We start from the raw sequence: 21,317 nt of genomic DNA, 5'->3' as shown, positions 1-21,317 counted from the left end.
TTGGTGGTGTTAAACACACTAAATAAGTGGCTCGTTAAAGGATTGTTTCAGACAGAAATGAATGAAAACTGTTCAAAGTTTCTGTTTACCATGTCCAGCTACAGTAAAGCATGTCAAGATTGTTAAAAAATAAATACATCTACTTCTGTGTTTTGCATTTACATTCATATACGTTATTTATTTACTGAGTTTTGAGTCTCGCCTGCTGCATTTATTTGATCTTAAATGCAGTAAAAACAGTAATATTGTGAAATCATTTTCCATTTTAAAATAACCATTTTCTGTTTGAATATAAGGTAAAATGTAATTTATTCCTGTGATCAAAGCTGTATTTACAGCATCATTAGTCCAATCTTCAGTGTCACGTGATCCTTCAGAAATCAGAATAATATGCTGATTTACAGGGATTTTAAATAGAACCATTCAATGGTCATTTCTTCATTGCAAACAATTTATTGAAGAAAAAAAAACTAACAACAATGGTGCTCTATCTTGAGATAATGTTTTGATAAATATATGTCTTTACTGTCACTTTTAAACAATTGAATGCATCTTACTTAATAAAAGTATTTATTAATTTATTTACAAAAAAAAGGTATTGTATCTATTTTTCCACAAAAATAATAAGCAGCACAGATATTAATATCTGTAATATAATAATAATAATATCTATAATATATAAAATATTTTTATAGTTATATTACTGTTTTTACTGTATTTTGTTGCAACGTATACAGTACAGACCAAAAGTTTGGAAAAATTACTATTTGTAATGTTTTTGAAAAGTTTCTTCTGCTCATCAAGCCTGCATTTATTTGATCAAAAATACAGAAAAAACAGTAATATTGTGAAATATTATTACAACTTAAAATAATAGTTTTCTATTTGAATATACTTTAAAAATATAATAAATTATTCCTGTGATGCAGAGCTGAATTTTCAGCATCATTCCTCCAGGCTTCAGTGTCACATGTAACATCAGTCGATCACATGATCATTTAGAAATCATTCTAATATTCTGATTTATTATGAGTGTTGGAAACAGTTCTGCTGTCTCATATATTTGATCAATAAGAGGTTTAAAAGAACTGCATTTATTAAAAAAATTAATAAATAAATTCTTTACTATCACTTTTTATCAATTTAACACATCCTTGCTGAATAAAAGTATTGATTTTATAAAAAAATAAAAATAATTACTGACCCCAAATTACTGACTAGTAGTGTATATTGTTATTACAAAATATTTATATTTTAAAAACATAGCTTCTTCTTTTTTTTTTCTTTTTTTTTTTACTTTTTATTCATCAAAGTATCCTAAAAAAGTATCACATGTTCTGAAAAAAAATATTAAGCAGCAGAACTGTTTCCATCTTTGATAATGAATCATCACATTAGAATGATTTCTAAAGGATCATGTGATAATGATCCTAAAAATTCAGCTTTGCATCACAGAAATAAATGATCATTTAAAGTATAATACATTTAAAAACAATTATTTTAAATTGTAATAATATTTCACAATATTACTGTTTTTTCTGTATTTTTGATCAAATAAATGCAGGCTTGATGAGCAAAGAAACTTCTTTCAAAAACATTAAAAATAGTAATGTTTCCAAACTTCTTGTCTGTACTTTATATATTATTGCAAACTTTTGACCTCCAGTGCATATACTATATATTTTTTCTTTGCATCCATTGAAGAAGAAGAAGAAGAAGAAGAAGAAAAGCAGTGTGAAAATTCTTACTAACATATCCTTTTGTGTCCAACAGAAAGAAAAACACTGAAAAAGTCATAAGGGTTTGGAACATCATAAAGGTGAGTAAATGATGACAGAAGTATTAATTTGGAGGGAACTCTTGCTGTAATCTGTGTGTTATTACAGCTCTCAGTTACCCATACGTCGCCCACTGTCCTCTTTGTCTAGTGCGAGTCTCTGTGGACTCATTAGTGACCCTCGGCCCGTCTCCTCGCTGATCTGTGTGTTAATTATATATCTCAGCGTGACGGAGACCTGGGCTTGTTGCAGCTCTAACGAAGGCAAGGATATCAGCACCTTTATATGATAGGTGTGTGTGCATTAACGTGCAACGTGTGACAAATTACAACTTCATGAGGTGGGAAGACAGTGTGAAACATGCCAACAAGTCAAATAATAAATAACAGCGAGTAGCAAATCACGACTCGTGGCTATGCCTTAAATTAGCTACTGTTTGAACAGGAAATATGTCACGTTTCCCCTTTGGTCTTTGAGGACGGTCTTGGATTATGTTTGAAATGCTGGCCTGTATGATAGCAGATTGGTTTGTTTAAAGCCCAGATTGCTTTCAGCTTGGCTCACATTCAAACAGAATGTAGAATGAGGCTTCTCTGATTGCAGGTTGTTTGGTTTAATAAGTTAAACCCTTCGAGTCCTGACCTGGTGAGAGACAGATTAAAATCACATCGAGCCAGCTGTAAGCGGAAGGTCTCCATGAGGTTACGCCTCGTGTGGTGTGCTTTGAATGGTTATTCTCTTCGAGGGTATTACAGGAGACGTCCTAAATACATCTATTGAGTCTCACATGGATCTTTTCTTAAAGGAACACTTCTCCCAGAAATGAAAATCCTGTCATTATGCATTCACCCTCGTATGATCGCAGAAGGCTTGTATAATAGCACACAAGTTGTATGAACTACTGTACTTTAATGGTGTTTTCTTTTTTTCATGATGGTCACTATGAACTGTCCTCGCGTAGAAAACACTCTTTATAGAGTCTCTTCGTAAAATAACAGCATACAAGTTTGGGATGACATGTGTGAGTAAATGAGAGATTTTTTACTGAACTAGCCTTTTTTTGGCTTCTGTTATTTAATTTTCATTCTGTTTCTCCTTGAGCTCAACAAATACCAATCGGTGATATGAGAGCAGTATATGTGTGTGTAATTGAACAGATGTGTTACTTCTTTATCCTTATAAAAGCATTGGCAGTGAGATGTCCTCAAACTCTTGCTAGGCTTCTGTGTGTGTGGATCTTTAATTCACCTTCACAGATTCACACATATCCTCACGTACTGTATATTGGTTCCTTGACTCGTTCCATACTCTCAAAGAGAGAGAAAGAGAGAGAGAGAGATCTTAAAGGTTACAGGTGCACAAGATTGCGTTTTTATCTTTTCAATTGACGGCTGTTTCTTTCTCGCGTTCATCTGGGACTGGGGCGTCCCCCCAGGCGCTCTACTGAATCCAATTCATTCACAAAACACATTTTCATATTCCATCACACTGGGCTGATCGTGACATCCATTTCCATGCAGAGTGCTTTCCCCTCTTCAGACCTCTTGATGCCCCGGAGCCAGGATGTGGGGTTCACTGATGGCAAACACTCGACAAGCTCCAGCATTAGCCACAGTCTGACAGATCTGAAAATATCAGACACGGAAGGAGGACATTCTTCATTTGAGCACAACAGGTATGAATACAGATACAGGAAATAGCTGGAACTGCTCTAACAAATACACATTCTGGAACAAAAAAGACCTAAAAGATATTTCAGAGCTGCAGTAGGTAACTTTTGTAAAAAAAAAAATATTTTTTTACATATTTGTTAAACCTGTCATTATGTCCTGACAGTAGAATATGAGACAGATAATCTGTGAATAAATCAAGCTCCTCTGGCTCCTCCCAGTGTCCTATTGTCATTTGCAGAAAGTCATCCGCTCCCGTTAAGAAACAACCAATCAGAGCTGCGCTCCGTAACTTTGTTTGTGTTCAAAATGTAGAAAAATATATATAATAAGCGAGTACACCATTAATCCATTTTCCAAACCGTGTTTTTAGCTTGTCCTGAATCACTAGGGTGCACCTATAATAAGTGTTTATATTCGGACTATTTTAGATTGCTTCGGGGTACCGCGGCGGAGTAACCCAGTACCTTTGTGATTCTTCATAGACATAAACAGGGAGAAGTAGTTCCGGCTACAATGTTCTTCCGCAAGACGCAAGCAGTTCTGTTTATTAACCGCTAGAGCGTCAAAAGTTCCCTACCGCAGCTTTAACAAAACAGACCACGAAAAATACATTCTAGAATAGCTGCAGTGAGACAAAGTCTTGAATGATTGTAACAAATACAGATGGAAATATTGTAGATTGTGACAGAGACATTCTAGAGCTGCAGTAACAAACACAACTGGAAACATCTGAGAACAGCAATGGTGACTTCATTTTCGAAAAACTGCACAAAATACAGCCAGGAAAATTCTAGAATGAATGCACCTTTTTTATTTGATCTCGCTATAGGGGCTGGAAAAAAAATAATGAAAAAATAGAAATAAATTATAGAGAAACTGAAAGAATATTCGATTTGTACAAGTATTTTATTCTATTCAATTAAACTACATAATGAAAATATTTCCACATTTTAGGAAGGGGTGTAATTAAGGGATTGTGACATAAAAATGTTCTAGAACAGCAGCAACCAAAAACACAACCTCAAAAGACTTTAAGTGCCTACACAAAAACGCTGTCAGCAAAAAAAGGAGCAAGTGTGAGGTTGATATCTGTTACAAAGTATGACAGCACGCAAATGCTGTTTCCTCCTTCCCTTTCTGTCGTAGTGGCAAAGGTGGTGATTCATGGTAAACTCTGGATATAAACAAGGACTATCATGACAGCAAACTCTGCCAGAATCTCGGCTGTTTATCAAGAGCATATGTGGAGCTGAGCTACAGAAGGCCAAGGCTGACAGCGCACACATCACAGTCTATCTGAGGTTTAATTACTCTCAAAGAGCTGTGTGAAACGTCCACAACCTAACAACATAATTACACCATCATGGCTCATTTGAAAAATAACCACATGGAATGAGGAGATTATTGGTCCAGATTTGATTTGAACTTCAGACAAATTTCAGATGGGAATGTATTTAAAGGAATATTACATCCCAAAAATGAGCATTCTCTCATGCTCTTCTGTCATTCCCAGCATGCATTGACTTCTTTTGTGTGCCTCCAAAGAGATCTTTTTAAAGAATCTTCACTCAGCTTCATAGCTCATACTGACTTTACCTGACAAGCCCTAGAAATAGAAAACATCAGGACACCTCCATAAAAAGTACAGCCTACAAGTAGGTCAGTATGAGCGTAGTTGTATGTAAAAGATATGCATGACAATTTTCATAATTTTTCCAATGCATATACCAATGCATATTTTCCGAAGGTTGTTTAAGCATCTAATTCTGACTCATCACTGAATCATTTAACCAGGATTTAAACATGAAAACACACAACTTATTGGATTAGAATAAAACCGATTCATATTAAAGCATCTTGACAACTGTACAACACAATCAACTAATTCCACACCACTTCAGACGTCAGTGAAGAGTTGATAATTTAGCATCTGTGGAGTTAGTTGCTGTAGCAGATGGATTAGTGCTGCATCTTTAACAGCCTTCAAATTCTTTATGATCAAACGCTGTTGAATCTGATCTCTCTGAATCTTCGTCATGAATTAATCAATACTCGCCCTCCGTTTGTATCACTTGTTTTAATTATGCAGGGGTATTCGTCACCCCCTCGGGCGCTCATGCACCAAATTATACCCTCCATGGGAACAAAATGCACAATCAAACAAAAGTCTAAAATAAACTCGTCTGCAGCTGCTGAGGGGACTGGTGTTTCATGAGTGTCTCGGTGTTACACACAATATGTTGAAAGTTGCATAAGTTGCATTAGGACGGTTTGTAGGTATTCAAGCGTTGAAGTATAAACATGTTTTTTAACGACAGACAGAAAAGCATGCTAATTTGCAAAGTGTGCATACTCAGATCTCTACTATATGTGCGGAAATGTGCTGTTACCCAATGACATGCATTTAATTTGACCTTTCATTTTCAATTTGAATGAACTGATAGTTATAAAAAATATTATTTTTACCATTTATTGCTTTAAATGTTGCTTAATCAGACTGCTGCATTTAAAATATTTTGAAATCAAAATTTAAGTAATATTAAATAATAAAAACATTAATATAATATATATATATATATATATATATATATATATATATATATATATATATATATATATATATATATATATATATATATATATATAAATATATATATATATAAATGTCACATGCACTTCTAAAGTTACAAGTCAAAGGGTTTACAAAAACTGTCTGATATCATATGCATCAGTGTTTATGATGCAGATGATGTATGTTTGCTAGAACCCCACTTTGCATACAAATACCTATGAATAATAATGTGATCGGCTTTTGTTATAGGCAGCATACTGTGATTGTTTTTGCATATGCTTTATGTGCAGAATGGCCAGTATAATTATTTTGAAATGAGAATAGTAGATTGAAAACACAGTTTTTGAATTGTATTTGAATATACATAAGGAGATAAGCTTGCAGATGTGCATCCTCGTCCGGATCTCTGTGTGTGACGACTATCAACCTCACACACTTTATTCTCAGGGGAATGAAAAGAAATTGAAAACTCAGTTTTTGAATTGAGCAGCAGGTCACGCGTCTCACCATCAGCACCTTTAAACCTTTCTCCGTCCTTTCAAGAGCCGATTACAGCCCGTTTGGCCCAAATTTCATATTCTCTCCCCTCTTATTGTCCACTTGACACCTCAGAAACGTTTCGACCTACGCAGGGCAAATTTACCCTCGGTGAGTCGTTCTGCAGACATAATGGACTTCAGACTGACTGGCACGGGTCATGAAAAGTAATGAAATGTCTACTGGCCCACCATTAGGAGCTTTTCAGAGAGTCTCAGTGAATAAGGAGCGAGCTCACCAAATGATGAGTGCATTTACTTGCTTTAACCCTTTAAATGCCTTTGTGAATGGGCTCCATTAGATTCATATTCAATGAAGGTTAATGGTTAATTATGGCTATTAAAGGTTTTACTGCCTTTAAAGCGTCTAATTGTCTTTTTGATGTGACTTACTACTTTTCCTCAACATGCTGTTTGGCTGTTAGATCAAGGTCTTCATGTAAAGAAGATGTTAAGACATGCGGGGCAGAAACGTGCATGATAAAAATCGAACAGAAAATTGATTTTTATAACACAATGCAGATGCAAGCTGTTTTCTTTGAATGTGCAACAATAAGCTTCTATACAGCAGAGAAGGATAACAAAATGCTGAAAACGGTACAAGCCAGTGTGTTCATGATCAGGATAATAAAAACATGAAACCGCTCAAAAACGCTATATTAAGTGTTCAGAAACTTGGTCCCATTCAAGATTTATCCCCCATCTAATTCACTGTTTTGAAATATCAACTCAAGTGTTGTCAAATCAATAAGTCAAGCATTTTAAATTTCAATTATGTTCATAAAATAATTTGTAATTAAAATTCCAAAAATTAGAATTCCAAATATTGGAATTCCAAATTTTGAAATTCCAAATTCCAAATATTATTTATTGTTAAATTAGGCATTAGTGGAAAAAAAAAGAAGCATTTCACTATTAGTCAGACATTTGGAGCACACTGTACAAAACACACTGACAAAAAACCCTGAAAAGGGTCAAAGAGAGGTGAAATGGACATGAAAAATTCAAATACTACTGTTTTTGGTGCCAAAAACCTCGACTTACATTATGAGTGGACTTTAGGGAAAAAATGGAATGATAAAAAATGTATGTTATGACCCCTTTAAGTCATTTTATGTCCAACTATGCCAAAAGTTTCACATGCAGAATATCATGCAATGTCTGTCATCTTGTTTATTATCAAAAACCTTGCCCAAGGTGCGCTAGGAAAGTAACGAAGTGATCCATAGACCTCAAACCTCTCCGTGGGCAAGAATCCTCCATGCTTTTTAGTCTGGAGCACATCTGTCTGTCTCAGATCAAACAGCTGCGTGTAGTTTCTGTCGGCAGCACTGAGAGGATCAATAGCGCAGGCTGAAAGAGATTAGACCCATAAAGAACTGATGGGAGAAACATTAAGGGAAATCTGTGCTTGCCTGGTGAAGACACACACACCTTTAATCTTCCCAGTGAGAACAGAGGAGTGAGTCAGCACTGAGATAGACATGATGTCCTCTCTCTTCTGTAAAACAAGTCCTGTCAGAGTGATGAGAAGCTTTCGTCTTTCCACAAAAAAAAAAAATTCAGGTCAGGAGATGTTAGAAGTTGTTAGAAATTGGCGAACATCTCATCTGGTTGAGGTGAGGTGTGCTGGAGCTTTAGAGATCAGACTTTGCTCGAGTCAGGCTTGGAAGAGACAAGAATAGCATACATACATGCTAATCCAATAGATCAGAAACAGTTAATTGAAGCTTAAATAAAAGGTTAAATATTAGATGAAAAAATGTACAAAAGAAGCAACTGAGTTTAAGTTGAAGTACTAAAAGTAGCCAAGTAAAACTAAAGCTGAAATATAAATTAATTGAAAAAAAAAACCTACATAAATTACTAAAAATACTAAATTAAAATGAAAACTGAATAAAAAACTAAAACAAAATATTAATAAATAATAGTACATAAAAAATGCCCAAATAACACTCTTTAATGCCTGTTATAATTTATTAAGTATGACAAACAGAATGCAGTATTTAATGATAAATCTAAACAGATATCTCCTCAGAAACTTATTATAAATTTAATAACAATGTTGATCATGAAATGTATTTGCCCCCCCCCCCCCAAAAAAAAGTTTTGGTCACACTTTATTTTAGGGTCCAATTTTCACTATTAACTAACCATTAACTATGACTTTTGCCTCAATTAACTCCTTATTTGCTGCTTATTAATAGTTTATAAGGTAGTTGTTAAGTTTAGGGTATTGGGTAGGATTATGGATGTCATGCATTATATGTACTTTATTAGCACTAATAAACAGCCAATATGTTAATAATAGACATGCTAATAAGCAACTAGTTATTAGTGTGAATTGGACCCCATACTAAAGTGTTACCGAAGTTTAAAATCATGGTTGAAACTGTTTGCGGTTTATTTATATCACAGGAAATGTAAGGCCAAGTCGAGCACGTTGCATTCTGGGATACATGACTCCACACAGTGTGCATTGGTTGCATACTGAAAATTTTGGAAAATGCACTTGTATTTCATGCATATTAAAAATGTGCACCCCCTGCCAAGACACATACTGCACCCTGCACAATATAGTATGAGTAGTATTCTGAACATAACCAAAGGAAAAAAGGAGAACGTGTTTCCAGCCCGAGGGCAAACACATTTCGAAGCTCTTGCAGGAACGACTGTAAGGGTAATTGTAGTTTCTAGCCAGCAACAAGGGTTAGCGTAAGGACACAGTCTACCCAACACCGCCTCAAATTTACCACAATCCCTCTAACAGGCTACCAGAGCAGCAAGACCCCGCTGAGCTCAAGCGGTCCGCTCATTAACACCCCTCCAGGGGTCTGTGAGGGGCAATTCCTCAAACCATCCCTCGGCTCTCGCAGCGCTTGATTCACAGCCACACTGAGAGCTGTAAAACACAAGCACCGTCGGCCTGAACGAGAGCCCTTCGTGTACTTATTTATAATCCATTGTGCTGTTAATGAAGAAAAACATTATGGGGATGATATATCCGTTATTAAAGGAACAGAATAGTTTGATCATAAAAGAAAATGGTATTTTTTACTCATCCCATGTTGTTCTGCTCCAGTGTGCTTTTATTAAAATCTGATTTTACCAGGTGGCTGTAAAGTTCCTGCGTAACTAACCATAACTGTTGGAAATCTGAACACAAACGGCATCTGCTAAAAGTAGAAAAGAAATAAGATATTATCATATATTTTCTGGAATAAAGGAGTTCACATTCTGCAGGGTGTCCAGAATTTGCCGCAGTGTATAATGCATACAATTCTCAAAGTAACATTGACAAGCAATGAACAATTACTTCATTTTAGCTTATGCTAACAAATAGGACCTTATTATAATGTATTTTTGGATGCATTAGGCTCTTTCTATATTAGAGTTTAAAAGGCAGGGCTCTATTCAGAAGCATAAAGGGTTCTGCTATGAACTAAAGAGCTCTAATCTGCTGCTCTTTAGTGTTTTTTCTTTACACAGTTTGCTGTTGGTGCTGCTAAAGTCATTTGATATGGTGCAACAGTCTAGCACATGTGAATTTGAACTCGCTAATTTCCAGCTATTATGTCGACAGCTAAAGAGGCAATTATGATGTTTAGAGTCCAATTAGCTGTGCGTCGTGATGTCTGTGTCCCACAAATTGACAGGTTTACCAAGATAGGCACAGGTTAATTATCATATCAACACCACAGTATAATCGACGTGTTTGTTTTCAACATTAGCATGTTTATTTGTAACACGCCCATTGAAAAGAGAAGCAAATCCGATTTCAAGTGTATAGTTTTGAGCAAGCGAAACCTCTTTTAACTCTTTTAACCTCTTTTTATCAGTGCTGAACACAGTCGCACAGACTGAATTTGCGGCTAATCCGGGCATCTCTGAAGGCCAATTAAAAGGAATCTTCTTAGGAGCGTGCCAGAGCGCCGCAGTGGTCTTTAATGCCAGTCTGCTCGTGTCTAGTAAGTGTGCTGGCATTTTAAATGGCCGTCGTTTCACAAACAACCCTCATCAGCTTTGTGCCCCCCGCTGCGTCGTAAGGACAGAGACTCTTGTGTGGCGCGGCGAGACACACACAAACACAAACGCTGAAATATACATGCTGCTAAATTACAGTCTGCTCTCCCCGGGTCCTTCCCTCTCGCTTTATTTGTTTCAATCTCTTTTTTCATTTTTCTTCTCATTAAGATTTAAACCACACACACACACACACACACACACACATAATGCTTACAGAAATCAATAATTCTTGATCATGCCATGATTTAAGCCCTCTTTGAAAGTCCCTACCTCTGATTTCGATAATCGTAATTATGATCTGATTTTTAAGATGTGCTCAAGTTGTGGTCGCAAGATTTTAAAAAGGCTGCGTTACTAGTTTTGTATTTTTCACCCCTTTCCCTTGACGAAATCCATTGGCTTTTGGATTATTGATAATTTAAAATATGCTCTGTACAAAAGGTTTATGAATCTTGCATGTTAAATCTTGCATATTCTCCGAAACTGTTTGACAAGCGCTTACGGTTAAACTTTATATTTGAAATCACCAATGAAATCTGACAACAACTGTATCATATATGTTGTTTATTTTGCTTAAATATTGTTTAAAAAGCTTATTTTTTAATATTTCAATTAGCAACCTGGACTTCTAACAGCAGCTGCAGTGACTCAATGAGTTTACTGATTAGCGATTGGCTCTTTTACTCAGAAGGCGGAGCTTCGTTCAATAGAGTGGCCATATTGAGCGTTTTGGAGCATTTTGGAGCATTTTGCCCCATTCAAAACAATACAAGTAATACGTCTTGAGGATTCTGTAGTCTTTGATTAAAGTTAAGATCACCTAAAAGTGAAAATTTGCACAAAATGTACTCACCCTCAGGCCATCCAATATGTAGAAGAGTTTGTTTCTTCATCAGAACAGATTTTGTGAAATGTAGCATTACATCAGTGAATGGGTGCCGTCAGAATGAGAATGAGCTGATAAAAACATCACAATAATACACAAATAATCCACACCCAACCATTAACCTCCTGTGAAGTGAAAAACTGCTTTTCTGTAATAAAGTGTAAAACCTCTGTAGTCCCATTTAGCCATTCATTAGAAACTTTTGCATAACAGACATTTAATTGTTTGATCAAAATTTTTGCTAAGGGCAATTTAGTAATCACTGGATATTGGTAGGGATCATGTCATAGTGTCTCTACTAAATTCTGCTCCCTTGAAAACCGTAACAAGCGATGTCCGACTTTGGATTATTTGACAGATGATAGGAAAATAAAACGAAACGTTCAATTTGTGAATGATTTGTGACTCCACTCCGAAGTGCCGTTCTAAATCAAATGTTGTGTGATACAAGATCCAATTAGAGAGATTTGAAACGTGAATAATTTTACAACGCAATGGTTTAACTGATATTTGGGGTCTCGAAAAGCTCTGTTTCACCCATCACTATACCTGCTTTTTAAAATCATAACAAGCAATGTCAAAATTCAAATACGACTCTTTTGATCTGGTTTTTGCTAGTGAATCACTTGAATCCGTCAGTGTGGTTCCAGTAAATAACTCAATAAAATAATTGATTCAGTTCGTCTGTTCCTCCACTTTCACGTCTTCAACAATGTTTTATTTTACTACATTGCCAGTACTACTACTGGCTTAACTCGCTAGTTTTATTACATTAATTGACATAAATGAAAAAGGTATCCTGTTTACAAGTAAAATATCCATATTTCCATTCCAAAAATAACATCCGACACATAAATCTACAAACATATTCAGGCGAGGTAACAGGTTTAACTGCTAACAAATGAAACACTGCATTAAAATGACGAGCTGCACCTTAAAATACACGTCAGATGGAAGAAGTGTGCCTACATTCTGACTACATTGTGTACAGCTTTCCCACTCCAATTGGAAATCATTTGAAAGCATCCAGTCATCCCATACCATTTAAATAAATGTTACATGTATCAGTATATATTGTAATAAATGTTTGAGAAATGATTGTTGTATCTGATTGTATTAGTCTATATATAGTCAATGTAAAAGCAGACTATACTTTTACTAAAAGCTAAATCTATTTGCTGACTTTAATCGTCTGCGTGGCCTGTGGTAACAGTCGAAGAAGAAAAATTGCTTTGAAGAAAGATTACAAAGACAAACTTTTACATTTGCAATAGCAGTTTCAATAAAATCGTGCACAATGAGAATGCAGATGGTGTATTAAGAGAGTTAATAGAGATGTTGACTTTAAATGTATTTCATAGGCATGCTGCTTTGCCAAAAAACGAGTGGCCTACTTTACGACTGAATGTCAGCATTTCCAAAAAGAGAAGCGTGAACAATCCTTCAGCCCTGTAAGGGGGAGTTCAGAGCGCTTGGAGAAGTGCAGGAGCGCAGCGTGAACCCAGCTCATCCCCGACTTCACAGCGTCTTGTTGTGGCTGATAGGAGGGGAGCGAGTGAGCCTTTTTTTATGTGAAAGCAGGGCTGCATCCCTGGTTGTGGAGGATTGTGGTTTTTCTGTGCTTGTCCCCCTCTGAAGTTGCTGTTTTTGTGTGAAGATTTAGTCCTGTTTTTTTTTCTTACCATTCCGCAGTTCGTCCCCGCTGTGTCCTCTGTGGCTTGAGAGAGCGGGATGCTACCGTCTTTTAAGTTGGTCTGACCTCAATACAACAACTTCCTGTCTTTGAAATCATTTCTGCGTCACAGCCCTCAAACCAGCTTGAAAAAGATGAACGTTCTTAGTGGATTATCTGCAACCAGTAGAAGTGCAGATACATGTCAGCCAGATATACTTTTCGGTGTCACCAAGACTTAAATGACAATACTCACTGGTTTAATATGACTTCTGTAGCTTGTTTATTTATGTGCTTTAATGGTTTTTGTTTCACATGGGGACATGGAGGAACCTATGGCGTTCATCACATATTTGAAGCGATTGCAAGTTTGAGGTCAGTAAGAGTCTTGTGGATGCATTCATTTGATTAAAAATGAAAGCTAAGACTAGAACATATTTATATTTTAAATAAATGCTGATTTAAAAAAAAAATACTATTCATCAAAGAATTCTGAAATCATGATTTCCACATAAATATGTAGCAGCACAAGTGATTTCATCATTTGTAATAAACACAATGATTCTTGCAAATCGGTATATTAGAATGATTCTGAAGATCATGTGACACTGAAGACTGGAGGAATGATGCTGAAAATTCAGCTTTACATCACAGGAATAAATTACATTTTACTGTATATACAAATAGAATACAACCGTTTTAAATGTTAAAAATATTTTACAATATAACCGTTTTTAGTGTATTTGTGAAATCCAGGCTAAAGTCTCAAAATCTAATTTTATTTTATTAATTTCACTGATTTCAGTTTTTGATCACATAAATGCAGCCTAATTTACTTCTTAATTTTTTTTTTAATCGTATCCCCTGTAGTGTAAATGTGAAACAAATTGAATTAATCAAAGTCATATGGGTTGACATGAGGGTGAATGAATGACTTATATTTTTTGGGTGAATCCTATAACCCCAGTTTGCTGCAGTGCGTCACCAGATGCTTTGAATAAACGTGTCTGCGCTGAACACCAGATTTGTTACCACACATTTAAACCTTTTTTAGAATGAGAACATTTGGGAAACAATCCAATCACTTTGGGTGAACCTGTCCTACATGCAGCGAGGTGATCGTCTCTGTGTGTCCTCTGGGTCAGTTTGATTGACAGCCCCAGTGTCCCGCCTCTGTTTCTCTGCCCCCTCGGCTGAGTTTTCCCGGGACATGACCGGAGGGCGGAGGCGTGCTGTCTCGGTGACGGCTGAACTGTTGTGACCGCATCAGAGCTGACTGCACCGTGCCAAATTCACACTCTGTATAATTAACGACAGGAGACAGCAGACATTGCAAATTTAATCAGCTCCTTCACGTTATTTAATTTAGTCCCTAACTTAATACAGAAAAGACAGATGCCCCCTCCCTGTACCTCTCATTACACATTTAATGACTGATTGAAGCTGAGTGTCGAATATAAAAACGCTTAGTGAGAAAATACACATAAACAGTGAACTTTTAGATCGGTTCTGTGAACTGGACACATATGTGTGAGAGATCTGGACTCAAACAGCATGATCTGGCTCCAAGTAATAGGTTTTGTCCATCTTACCCTGATCACATTAAATCTGGTGATGTTTTCTTACCGTGCAGTAATCCTAGATAATCCCCGGAGTTTGGCCAGAGTGGGATTTATTCCAGAGGAATGAGGGAGAGGGCAGGAAGACGAAGAACGAGGGTTTGAAATGGCATTCTCATTGTTTTACAGTTTGTATTCAGATATGCAAAATGCATATGCAAAGAACATGCATGCAATACTGTATACCTACAAAGCAATGCACTAACTACTAAAAGTTAAAACATTTTCATTGGATTAGAAAAATAAGTTAATAGCGTAAATAAGCATAGAGCTTACTACATTAATAGATATTGTGCAGAACATTACAGTGCAGCAATACATTTATATTCCATCCCAAATATTGCCTTCATCTTCCAGTGCCGCTTTGGTTCACTTAATGTGAACATCATCCTGTACAGAGTCTGTCGTCAAATGACATCTCTTCCTGCTTTCAGCTCTGACAGCAAATAAACTCGTTCTCAATGTCACTTCTCCATCTGTCAGATTTCTGGAGCCATTTATACACTGCAGCGGCAAGCTGTTTCTTCTTCCGAGTCTGCAAATTGAAGGCTGTTCACTGCCATTTTAAGGGCTTTAAAGAGACTGGAGCATTCCTCAGAATCAACGGTGACATACATATACCTTTCTCTGTCAGTCTCAGGAAGGTTGGTACAAGACCTTATAGTTCATATATATGTAAAAATGCTTAAAATATACTCATCCTCAGGCCATCCGAGATGTAGATTGTTTCTTCGTCAGAACAGATTTGGAGAAATGATGCATTAAATCACTTGCTTACCATTGGAGTCAATGGGTGCCATCAGAATGAGAGTCCAAACATCTGATTTAAACACCACAATAATCCAGATGTTATCCACACCACTCCAGTCAATCAATTAACTTATTGTGAAGCCAAAAGATGTGTGTTTGTATGAAAGCACTGCTTTATTAAGATGATTTTAACTTCAAACAAGTCCTCTACCCATAATACTGCTTTTCTAAAAGTCATCTTGCCTGAATCAGGAGAGAAATATGCACAGATCAAGCATCATTTAAAAATTAAAACCGTCCGGGTGACTGGAGGAAGCGTTATTATGGATTATGGATTCATCTTTTGGCCAAAAGTAAAGGCACCCATTCACTGCAGAGGATCCATTGGTGAGCAAGTGATGTAATGCTAAATTTCTCCAAACCTGATGAAGAGACAAACTCATCCTAGTCTTGAATGGCCTGAGAGTGAGCACATTTTCAGCAGTTTTTCATTCTTGGGTGAACTACTCCTTTAATTTGTGTAGTTTACAGTTATAAATTGTGGTGCAAGAAACTGCTCTTCCTGTCATCCAATTCACAACATCTTTTGCATCCAAGTACATTCCAGTTCACATGCATGAACTGAAAGGATCCAACTCTTAAGTTTTGTCCCAAATCATTATAAACCCATCTCCACTTGAAGAAAACAACTTTAAACCATGTAAAAGTGTTTCCACATGTTTATCCTGCCCCTCAGGCCGCTTTCAGGCAGCAATCGTCTTTTTAGTCATTATTCAAAATTGGCCAAATGAATTCTAATAACAAAAAAACACAGTGCCTCTTCATTCCCAGTGAAGTGAGCACTCGTTCTTCTAAAGAGTGCTGAATAATTGGCTTCGTCAGGGCTCGCTGGAGATGTACACCACATACGGCCCTCAAAAGATGAGAAAGAACAGCTTCTGTGTCCCCTTCAAAAACACAAAGAAGTTTGATAAATGACCCACGGCCAGCTCAGCTTTGGTCAGTTTGTTGAACAGTAGTCGTTCAGAATTCAAAAGTAACTTTATCTTCATTACGTCTGACATCTTTTTTGCACTTCAAGCATATTCAGTGTGTGTGACTCATACACAGGTATCCCTTTGTTCCTAGTGAGCTTACACTTTCTGTATGAGCCGTTCACCCACGGGGAAGACAAGCAAGTGTGTGCTGTGCCCTTGGATTAATCGCTGAATTTCAAGACCCAAGGGCACCTGAGCTCCTACAGTAATCACATGTATTACGTGACCTCTCTGCGGTATACCAAGGATTTCGTTTTGTATTGAACATTGACACATTTTAACCATTATATGTAATTATACATTCAGAAAATTGATAAAGTCAATTGAACAATCTCCAAATCTGGTGGTCTGGAAATATGTCGCTCATTCACTCACTTACTATTCACTACGTGGTCAATGGCATATTCTACTATATGAGTGAGCAAAAATGAGGACACATCTAAAGACATTTCTGCAAACTTTGTTTTATTATATGACAAACTGGTAATGGTTTACATTAACTAGCCCTTAGGTGTTGTTCTGCATGTAAACCAGTGGATGGCACTATGAGTAGCTAATCATATACACAGCATCCATTTCCACCAGCCTCTTGCCAAGAGGTTTCTGCTATTGTTCTTTCCTTTTAACTAATCAAAATTGAGCTCTTTAGTGAATAAAGTCAATTTGCAACGTAATTCGCCATGGCTTCCAGCGGGAATTTCCATTGGTTTTTGGTTTTGGATAGCGGTTTTTTTTATTTCTAAGTGAAATCAGGTCTGGGACAATACTTGAGACTTTTAGGATTTGTTCTAAATCATAATTTGCATACAATCATATTTAAAAGTTAAGGATTGAAATAAGAATTGCAACTGACTTATCAAGTAGATAAATAAGCATCTTGTGTCAATAATTTATTTAGCTACTCTAAAAACACAGTAGCTTCAGAAATTAGTGTGTGTGTGTTTGTGTGTGTGTGTGTGTAGTATGTACTACGATGCGGTGGTTCAAAAGAAATGTGATTCATGAGTTAGCAATTACCTCAACACACCGGGATCCAGATGTGCGCATGCGCATCACGCACCCACACGCCGTGATTTTTGACTTTCCCGGGCCAAAGAAAATCCAGAATCCTGTGAGAATCCACGCCTGCTTTTTCACGGACCAATGCCCACTACGATCCTCTCCAGCACCCCACGCCGTGTGCTTATGTTGGATATTCCACTGCGGTTCCGTTAAATCTGTTGAACGCGTCTTTCTCCGCGCGTCCAGAAACACGCCGGATCGGTCTGAAGCGCGTCGGAACCCGTTTGCAGCCGCTGCCTTTGTGGATTGGCTGTGGATTGACTTAATGCCTCCTTTAAAAGCCCTCTTCGGGGTTTTAAGTTCAAGAAAACACCCGGACCCTTCGCCTTCTCGTCTTTGACTCTCTCGGGAGAATTAAATGTTTATTTGTTGGCACCGGTGGAGCGCGAGATCTTGCCGGTTGCGGACGATGTTCGGCGTTTTTGTATAAAACACCTTGTCGGTAAAACTTTACCTCAGAAAACACAGTGGATAACTTGTGCGTTTCCCCGAGATTATTTTGTGTATTTTTTTACCTCAGAAAGTGATGGCGGAGCGGGGGGCACGGCTGATCGTTTTTTTCGCAAGTCTCATCGTTCTCCGGTTCGGCGGTGCGGATAAAGGTAAGTTCCGTCTTTCTCGTTCGGTATTAACGTTAAATACGTGTACGCGTTTACGAGCGCGGCGCGGCGTCGCCAAATCCAATGATAATGTTCAGTATTTATTAATCTTTTTCTACCAGTTTATCTTACCAACCCTGATGTTTACCATTCTGCCCTGCACAGCCTAGTTAATGTGGTTATATAGTGAGGTTTAGTGGTTACATCTGGGTTGGTAGACGCTTGAAGGTTTAAATTCCGCAAATGATCATACGTGATCCTGCTATTTAGTGATTGGTAACTAGGTGATCACCTCAGGTTGCTTTGACTATCATGTAAACTTATTTTTTTAGGGAGCGAGAGAATAAGCCATTACAGATTTGGAGGTTTTGTTGGTAAGTAAGCATTGGAAAGAAGAGCTCTTGCAGAAAGCCACCACTGCCCCTCATCCATTCATTCATCCATCCATCCGCTCCAAAACAAGGGAATGGGGGAACTCTTGACTGAACCTAAAAGAAGAGCTGAGGGGTAATGATTGATGGTTGATGGTAATAACAGGGTCAGGTTCAGACATTGGGGAACATTTACTATTGGAAATGATGAAAGGGAATTTTCTGGCTGACTCAAATGAAGATCGGTTCCCTCAGTGTCTGCTTCTGAGATTGCTCTGAGGTGAATTTGTAAAATGACACCTTAGTCACACTAAATAGGGCTTGACCACTCCGAGATTTGTGCTGTTTTTGCACAATATTTGTCTGAAATCAACATCATTTTCTTTAGACGCTGACATATGTAGATTTTTTTCCCCCTTTTGAAAAGGAATCAGATGTATTTATTCTTCAAGTCATGGTTGCGGGCATGTTTGAGAATCCGCTTTTTTTAAAGCTAAATTGCATGTTTTCTGTGTTTTAAAGTATTCTAGATAGCACTTGAATGGTGCTTTGTACATGTGGCCAGTTTCGAGTTGCTAATCATGGCGTCCCTCTGAAAATAAGTTTTTGTTTATTTGAAAAACTCATTTCCCTGAGGTTTCAGGCGCACAGATTTTAAAGCCAAGCCACGAGTCCTCTCTTAAAGATAGTCTGCTCGTAAACTGACTATATTCACAATGCTTTATAGAGTTTCGTAGATTTCTCAGTGGAAGAAAGTCACATCAAACCATTCGTTTGGTTTTGTTTTAGTTCAGATTTGACACTCAACAGTTTATCAGAATCATTGCTTACGGACATGTTTTGTTCACGCTTCTGTTTCTCAGTAGCTAAATATAGTTGCCGTTAATAATCTTATTGACAGTTCAGTTGAAGTGGTGCCTAGATAAAAAAAAGTGCGCTTGATTAAAATAAAATTTAGTTTGAAAGATTTGGTGCATTAAATAATTGCTATGCAACTACATAACGATTACGAATACACTGAATGCTGCTCTTCATTGCATTGAAATAGATGTGATGCACATATAGATTTCCATTTAGAAAACATATCAATCATACTTAAAATTTGCAACATTTATTTCTTTGGACGCAATGTCAGTAAGTGATTTTTCTTCCAATGTACAGCAACTCTCAAAATACAACAGACGGTCTAATGTTCTTGTGTTAAGTTCCATCTCTAATGCAATTCATAGAAGTCTGTAAAAGGTTTATCAGATGAAAACCAGTTTGCCGTCTCTCGTGCCACTTTTAGAATGGCAAGGGCTGGTCACAAGTGTCATGCTGTCGTAATTGCTTTTGGCACAGCAGGTAAACGGCACAAATGGAGACATCTGTAGCTATCTCCATCTCTCATTAGCTGTGTGTGTGGTTGGGGCGAGGCGATGGGGGTCTGTGGTCTTCAAAAGCAAGCTTAATCCTCATCTATGTCAGCCTGAATGACTGAATTACATTTTAGCACATCCAACTGACCTCCTTCCATTGCTGCTACTAGTGGGATATCCACAGCCCGATCTCATTCACAAGGCTCGAGGGTAAATTTGTGAATCTCCACACTCCCTCTCATACTCTCTTGGTCTGGCGCTTTGAGAGAATGATGCGCGAAGCCATTTTCCTGCAGCCTGCAGCTGGTTGAGACGAGGAAACCAACACAAAGACAAACACATTCATTCTGTCTTATCTGTGCTCTTGTCTAAGTGAGACTGACAGTGGGCAACAGAGTGTTTGGTTTCTCCCCTTGGCTGCTTATCAATTTGTGGAGTTTTCACCTTCTAGATCGCCTATGGCCGATTGATGCTATGTGTACGTGTAGATGTAGTTGTGCAGTGTGTCCGTTTGTGGTTGGATGGAAAGATGCTCAACTGAACCTATTAAATGTGGAGACATGCAATGAAAAAAAACTGAAAAAAATCCAATACTAAAAGTTTTGCTGGGATAATATATATAAATATTCTTTTCTGTAGGAGTTGTCCATAGATTTCTGACATTAATACAGCTTGAACCACTTAATGTATTATACAGGCTATGTTGAAGCAATTTTCTATTTCTTTCTTATGTGTGCTATAAACATCCTTTCTTTTCCACAGGTTTTTGCAATTAAAACCGCTTTACTTAATGCACATCATACATACGCTGTACAAGGTTGTGCAGCATTCAAGCAAATTTTAACTAGAAAAGCAACACTTAAGTTTGAAAATGGTTTAACCCTGATGTTTGAAGGATTTATGTACAGGTAAATATAATTTAAGTGCCACAGATAGAAATTTAGTTTATACATTTCATAATTTTTTTGAACTAATTTTTGTAGACTGTGCTGGCAGAACACTTCATTTCCCAGAATGCATTGCCTGTGATGGACTTCTTCCTTCAATTCTTTCAAATTGATTCAGTTGAAAGGGAGCTAATTCTTCATTTCCAATGAGTTTTGCCCAACCCTGGTACAAACTGTCCTTTATATATATATATAATATTGCTTCCTTGCAAGCACAAAAATGTAATCTCTTTCAAAAATCTGGTTGTTCTAGAGGTCTAAAAATTAATTTTGCAAATGCTTTTTAGCCTGGAACGTGTGTTGAAACCTTGTGGTTTGGTTTTGTGGAGCCACTGAGATCCATGAGTGTGGAAAGGATGGAAAATTCCAGCAAGAGAGTTGCTGTTTGCAGTAGGAAGACGTATTTGTCCTTCTCAATATAGCCTTTGACT

The 21,317-nt window shown here is 37.1% G+C and overlaps 1 protein-coding gene across 5 annotated transcripts in view; it reads left to right on the top strand.

Moving 5' to 3' along the window:
* The first annotated feature begins 17,692 nt into the window (after positions 1–17,692).
* The window catches only part of LOC113098796 (neogenin), an 83,751-nt gene continuing 80,126 nt past the window's right edge, over positions 17,693–21,317 (top strand). The window contains exons 1-3 of one of the 5 annotated variants that reach the window (XM_026263885.1): positions 17,693–18,049; positions 18,132–18,213; positions 18,543–18,584. In XM_026263885.1, coding sequence (XP_026119670.1) covers positions 18,138–18,213; positions 18,543–18,584 — 118 coding nt within the window. In that variant the 5' untranslated portion in view covers positions 17,693–18,049; positions 18,132–18,137. Of the gene's footprint in view, positions 18,214–18,542; positions 18,585–21,317 lie in introns of all 5 variants that reach the window. The other 4 variants (XM_026263884.1, XM_026263888.1, XM_026263887.1 and 1 more) reach the window with 4 other exon arrangements.

Source organism: Carassius auratus, unplaced genomic scaffold, assembly GCF_003368295.1.
Source record: "Carassius auratus strain Wakin unplaced genomic scaffold, ASM336829v1 scaf_tig00216674, whole genome shotgun sequence".
Classification (NCBI taxonomy): Eukaryota; Metazoa; Chordata; class Actinopteri; order Cypriniformes; family Cyprinidae; genus Carassius; species Carassius auratus.
The sequence above is the reverse complement of the archived record's forward strand: the minus strand, read 5'-3'. Positions and strand labels throughout refer to the sequence as shown.